At 29.0% G+C, this 7,068-nt stretch overlaps 1 protein-coding gene across 1 annotated transcript in view; it reads right to left on the minus strand.

Annotated features, from left to right (window-relative positions):
- Positions 1 to 482: 482 nt before the first annotated feature.
- The window catches only part of LOC107450639 (short-chain dehydrogenase/reductase family 9C member 7), a 16,601-nt gene continuing 10,015 nt past the window's right edge, over positions 483 to 7,068 (minus strand). Inside the window, exons 3-5 of the mRNA XM_016066474.3 lie at positions 5,255 to 5,437; positions 1,815 to 1,947; positions 483 to 914 (exon numbers count right to left, since the gene is read on the minus strand). Coding sequence (XP_015921960.1) covers positions 596 to 914; positions 1,815 to 1,947; positions 5,255 to 5,437 — 635 coding nt within the window. The 3' untranslated portion in view covers positions 483 to 595. The remainder of the gene's footprint in view (positions 915 to 1,814; positions 1,948 to 5,254; positions 5,438 to 7,068) is intronic.

Consider the following 7,068-nt stretch of genomic DNA (forward strand, 5'->3'; position numbering starts at 1 on the left):
AAGTGAGGAAATATTTTCGTCATATATTTAAGAGTTCTCATTTTGTCACAAGTCACGTGATTTCCGTTCTTAAATGATTCTCAAAATTAACGAAATGCAGCCTTAGGTGTCAAAAGTGAGAGTTTCATTTTAGAGTATTTCGTGAATTAGAGTATTTCGTGGGAGATTTCGTGAATGTGACTGCTGTGACTGTTTTTAATTTTATTATGATATCACCGTGACAATTTGTGCTATTTGAGAATTCTCCTGAGAGGAAATATTTAAACTTTGAAAAAAAGTAAGTTTCTACCATTTAAAAAGATTACATCATGAAAGCAAATACTGTTAAAAAAATGTTTTTAAAGAAACAACGAATGTATAATGTTTCTAAAATGCCGTAATTCGAATTTTTAAACATTCTGCAAATTTTTTAAACATAAGAGAAGGAAACAAAATGCTTTATATACTGAAAATTTCCAACTATAAGTTTAATAAAAGGAATCTTTATAACAGAGAATAAAATTTTATTACAATATAAAACAAATGGCATAAGCTTTCGATTTCAAGTTCAAGAGCTATAAATAAACGCAGTCTAATAGTTTGTTTACTGAAACATTTATGCACATTTAAATATAACATAACATAGCACATAGTCAACAATTGGTTTCGGAAGTAAGGAAGAAAGCCATAAGAGTAAATTTAAGTACAATTTGCCTGGTCTGTATGTGTAAGGGGGACAACTGCTGGTTACCGCATCTTCCATGACATTGATCACTTCATCTAAATTTGGATTCATGAGGGATCCAAATATACTTCCGGTATTTCGTTTGATCTTTTTGGCATATTTAAGTTGCTCTTTGTTTACTCCTTCTTTTGAGTTATTCCATTGTTTTTCTACATAATTTGAAAGGGCAGATGGATCCGAAAGCCTTGTCCTGCAAAAACAAATGCACTATCAATACAGTAGTGCAATAGCTTTCTGAATTTGTTGATGAACAACCTAAAAAATAGTTTCAAAGCACAGCTTATTTCAAGTTTACATCAAATCGAGTTTATATTGCACTCTAAAGGTAGTAATTTAAACATCAATAATGAAGAATGTTCAACTCATCAAACTCATGCCTATTCGCACCATTCGTTCATCAAACTCATGCCTATTCGCACCATTCGGAGATACGCCAGGTTTGGCTAACTACTTGCAGCATTAATATTGTTTACAATGAAGTACGAAATACTGTGAGTTTGTTGTGGTTGAAGTTTGTTTAAAATCGATTACAAAATTCCACCCGAACAGACATACACGAAGGCAAGTTGATATAAACGTGGTAAAAAAAGCTCAATTTTTTCAAAATAAGTAAAAAATTAATGAGGTAAAATAAAATAAAGCAAAGTGTAACGAGAAGAGAGAATGAGAAAAAAAAAAGAGACAAGCTACGAAATAAAACAGTACATATTATAGTCAAAATAATGAAAAATATGTTACAAAATAATATAAAGCAAGATGTTATCAAAATAAAGTTGAAATGTAAATATTATAAAATGGAAAAAACATTTACAATATAAAATATGGCAAATATTTATTAAAGTTTTAGATTATATTCCATAAAATAAAGTGAATCATAATCAAAATAAATAAAATAAAACATAAATATTAAAAAAAGCTAATTGTAACCAAAATAAGAAAAAAACATATCACAAAATGAAAAAAAGCAAATAACTAAAATGAGGAAAGACATATTAAAAAATAGTAAAATAAACTGTTACCATTATAAGAGCAAAATGTTTACAAAATAAAATAGATCAAATTAAAATCAAAATAAGAGAAAACAGATTACTTATATATCCAGGGCTCAATCGTGACAACAGATATTCCGAATTTTGCTACTTCTAATCTAAGACCATCACTAAACCATATAATTGCATTTTTGCTGACAGAATAAGGCAAAAATCCAGGCATAACGAATCTTCCTGAGAAATGGGAGTTTTGTTTTATAAAACATCATACAATCGGAAACTTTTACATAGAGTCTGATAACATTATTTTTCTCGAAAAGTATGAAGATAAGTTAAACCATGGTTAAAGCGCAAGTTTGAGATTATTTTGCTGCATGTAAGTGGCTTATAATTTTAACAAATTCAGTTCTGGCAGTTTATTAATTGAATTTATCCCCTTACGAAAATCTATCATTCAAATAAAAAAACATGAATAAAAACTATTATTTTATATATACTTTTCTCAAAAAGTAAATTTGTAACTTTATCGTGGTTATTCCCTTGTAATGTAGTTGATAATTAAATGTTACTGCATTTATTTTATTTTATAACCATCATTGAACAGTCGACAGATTTTCGATTCACGACCTCCAATGTTCAACTCCGTAGCCTTGTAATTTTGAACCCAATCTAGAAGACAAGGGAACACCTGGATAAGGTATTGGGAGAAATTTGCCTTCGTGGAGGAATTTTTGATAGCACTTACCCGTATTTGCGTTACATGGAGAGGGAAACCACGTAAAATTCCCACAATAAGCCTGATGGCAAAGGGACTCTAACCCATGATCGTCCAAGTCTGAGGATATTTTACGTCAGCACTGTGGTCGGTGCGAGCCGGGTGCGGAATTCGCATTGACCAACCATCGCTGGGATTCGAACCCTGTTCACGTCATAGGGAGGAAAACGCTCTATCCCCTGAGCCACCAGGGCTTTTATCCACTCTACTAATATTAAAGTAAATAAATAGATTTATATAAAAAAATTTATCTCGAGTTTTACTATCAGTACCAAATTTGAAAAAAAATACAACCCATATTTTTAAAAAAAAACTTGACGAATTCTAAGAGAAAAAAGTATGAAAAAAATAGAGTTTTAAAAAATTTAAAACCTCAACTTTTATATGGTTTTGCACAAAAAGTGAGAAATAAAATTTTGAGTATAGCTGAGTATTACGTAATTCGAATCGGTCAGCCATCGCTGGGATTCGAACCCGCTCTCTATACCCTTAGTCACCACACTGTTATTTTTATTACAAAATAAACAATGTCTACGTTAATCCTTCATATATTTAAATGTCTTAGGTCTTGCTAACGTAAACATTTACTATGGAAGAGAAAGTTTCTTTGTTTTTTATATTGTTTATCTATTCATATTGTTTATTTATACAAATGTTTATTAATTAGTGTTCGTATAATTATTTTCTATCACCTAATTACTGTCCCAGAACTGCAATTTAAGTAGATTTATTAAAAAGTGCAATAATTTATTTTTAATTAATAATTCTTCTTTGTTTTGCATGCAGTATTAATTGTATCTTTATACGGTTTATTTTTATTTCTATTTGAAAAATAAGTTGAATTATACGAATATACCATCATTTTTTCCTATTGAAACTGATGTTTATAAAATCCCAATTTAAATGCATAATATTATTTGTATATAAAAGTTGAAATCAATTTATATTTATTAAATTACTATTTAAAAATAGAACTCTATCAGAACAGCAGAAGATTTTTTTATGATACTTAGGAAAGTGATATTATTTATGATAACTGTGAATAAATATTTTGAGAAAAATAGGCCAAGGAATTAATTTAAACTAGGTCAAATTTCATTTCTTTCATTGATGATTAGATAAATGCAACTTCGCTCTTATCTTTAAGACTTCTGGCGTGATAAAAGAGAATGTTCTGTTCATTCTTTATTTTTATGGATATTTGAATATAAATGTTCTAAAATGATTCCAAATTTAATAAAATTTATGAGATTTTTATTTTATTAGTTTTTGTAAAAAAGAATCCTATTTGTTCACAATGAAAATCTTATTTAATATTGTTAAATAATCGATTTTCTGAAATTGTTGACTTACTCATGTAAGTAGGGAGAAAATGAGCGCTACACCCCAGTTTTAGGGTTGATGACCTCTCTTACTACAGTGCTATTGAATGAACGCTTCACCCCAATTCTGATCGATGACCTCTCGTTTATAGGATGAACCCTAATTTCTCAGTATGGGTAAGAGTTCAACTCCACTGAAAAACTCTTAATAGGGAAAACATAGCATGGCTCTTTACGTAGCAGAGTTTGAACTAAACAAAAGCTTCTCAAAAACTTTGGGTATTTATTTCTCCAGAAGACAAAACAGTTGTCACATTAATGTTTCAAATTTTTTTTCCCTAATGCACATCATTGTATAATAGTTTCTGCTCAAAATTAAATATGAAGTAAAATAGAATACGCCAAAAATTGGCGCAACTAAAAATTTAAAAACAAAATATGGATAATATAATCTTTTTTTTTATATAAAACTATTTTTGAAGTATAATATCATTTTTGATATAAAATTTTTTAATTTATAAATTACATTATTTTTTTTCTTTTTCACTTATATAAAATGTGATGTTCTTATTACTTTTTTCTTCATTTAATGAAAGCTTGCCATTAAATTAACAATTTGAGGGAAATATTTTAATTTATTATTTTACTTGCATGGAGGAAACTGGAATCAGAAATATTAATATAAAGTTGCGAAATGTTTTCGCAGTAATTTTTGTTAAAATCAAGAAAAATATATTCATGAAAATCTGAAATTGTATTTCTCAACAGTACTATTTAATTAAATTTCTGCTATTCGGCTATAATAAAATATTTACATATTTTCGCTTATTATTATTCAACTATGTATTATTCAACTACAAACAAATGTAATTTAGCAAAATGTTGTAATTAATGTCAAATAATTTTGTCTTTTGTATTTCAAAGTATTTCCTAATATACTAGATCTTGTCCTGTTTTAAAATTTTTTCAGCCATTGCTAAATTAGTTTAATTATAAAATTATATCTAATCAAATAATAATGAAAAGAAATAATATAAATTTTTACCAAACTACTATAATAGCTTCTATAACATTTTTAAGTATTTCTATCGAATAATTATTACCTTCATAAAGTATTTCAACTATATTTCATTGACTTCTATCTCATTTTAAAGTTTCTCCTATAAGTACTGGAACAGTTAAATTATTATTCCATATAACAAAAACATATCAGAGAAATAGTTTTAAAATTTCTTTTAAACTACTGTATAATAACTTTTATGCCATTTCAAATTTTTTCTTCAACTGCGAAAACAGTTGTATTATAAAATGCATCATGATTTATTTCAACCAATGAGTTTTTTTATACATTAATATTCGATTGAGAAATAATTTTATCTGCTGTAGTTTTATTTTTCTATAGAGAATTATTGAATAACTTTATATTAAAATATTTTCTACTTACCAGCTGCGCTTGCAACATTAATAATTCTCCCTTTTGATTTTTGAAGTAGTGGTAAGAAAGCTTTTGTTAGTCGAATGGTGCCTAAAAGGTTTACAGCTATTACTTCTTCTATTGATTCCATAGAAGTTACTTCTATATCTGAGCCTTTGCTGATTCCTGCATTGTTGATAAGTGCCCACAGCTCTTTAAGACATCGAAAAAAAGAATATATAAATGATAGAGAAGAGATTTTTTAAAATTAGTAAGCAATTGATAATAAATATCATATATCTTAATTCACTGTTGGAATTTTTATTCTAAAAGTACGATAAAATAACCGTCCCTCCCAATTAACCGTAAAGTTTACGGCAAAGAACATTTTTTTCCTTTACGGTTTTGAAGCCGTTTTAAGCTAGTATGGTTAGAAAACCATGAATACGGAACTGTACGGTTTTTTAACCATTTACAACATGCGTGGCTTCAAAACCATAAAAAGGAAATGTAACTGTGCATTGGTGCTAGGCTTTTCGTTAGGTGATGGGCATTAGAGTTAGGTAGTGGTTGAGTTGTGTTTCATCAAATGAGCCGTGAAATGTGGTTAAATTCGCTTATCTGGTTGCTTCACGCATCGTACGAGATGGGAAATACTAGACTTTTTAGTGTTAAGCAGATTCATGGTATTTAAATCTGTGCGAGAAAGAGAGAATCGCATTCTATTAGTCCAGGGTCACAAATTGGGAGGTAACTCTTCGTGTGTTGATGAGAAGGAAGGAAATATTGCGGTGTCAACACTGGAACTGGAATCCCTGTTTTTTTCGGTCTTGAAATTGACAGATTACCTCTCTCGGATACAACTTGTACCCAGCCGCAGGGAACTAAGTGGCTTCATTAGGTGGGCCTAGTTTATGTCATAAAATTCTAGTTGTTTAACCGTATTAGGTAAAAGCAGTAAATAATAAATGTTTTTTTTCACAGATAACAGTTTGCATGCCATCTTATTTATGGTAATTTGACTGTTTTGTTTGAATAAAGTAAAATAACAGTTGAATAAATTATTATTCAACCGTTTTCCTTTGTGAAATTTCAGTGTATGTTGTTAACCCTCCTGGCGGCGGACCCGTAATAACTCGGGAATCATATCTACACGCAAAGCGGCAAGCCCGGAATAACTCGGGTTGCCTATCTGCCTCTCTAGCGGCGCGCCCGAGTTTTTCGCTGGTATTTTTTTTCCTTCCCCTACGACCGCCGACTGGGTACTAATTGAGAGGTGGGGATAGCTGTCATCATAAATCACTATAACAGAGGAGTTGTGAGTCTATTTTAGAGTTCATAGTACATTAGTAGTTAAAAGGTACTGATTAGAAAAGGTTTTGGTGAAGTGGAAAAATTAATTTAAAGTTTTATTTTATTTTATTTATTTATTTCAATTTTTTTTTCTTTTGCTAATACCAAATCAAACATTTCGTTGCTTTCATTGCTGTTTAATTTTTATTATTATTATTTTTTTTAAATTGAAGTTCTTCGTGGTAAAATTAGAAAAATGGGAGGGGGGAATAGATTATCGCAAATTACTTTCAAATTTTTTAATATTTGTTTATTTTGAATAAATTTTTGAATATCTCTATTAATAATGTTCTGCAGTTTCGTTATAAGTACTGTAAATTCGATATTTTGATAATATTCATTAACTGAATTTTATTTTGTGAACTTAATTGGAAGAGATTTTAACTTAGTTTAGATTTTGACTTATTTTATTTCTTTCCAACTGCCAGAAAGTACTCCTTACTTATTTTTCAAGCTCACTAATTTTGAAATGTTAAAATTTTACTTTACAA

This window comes from Parasteatoda tepidariorum, chromosome 7, assembly GCF_043381705.1.
Source record: "Parasteatoda tepidariorum isolate YZ-2023 chromosome 7, CAS_Ptep_4.0, whole genome shotgun sequence".
In the NCBI taxonomy this organism is placed as follows: Eukaryota; Metazoa; Arthropoda; class Arachnida; order Araneae; family Theridiidae; genus Parasteatoda; species Parasteatoda tepidariorum.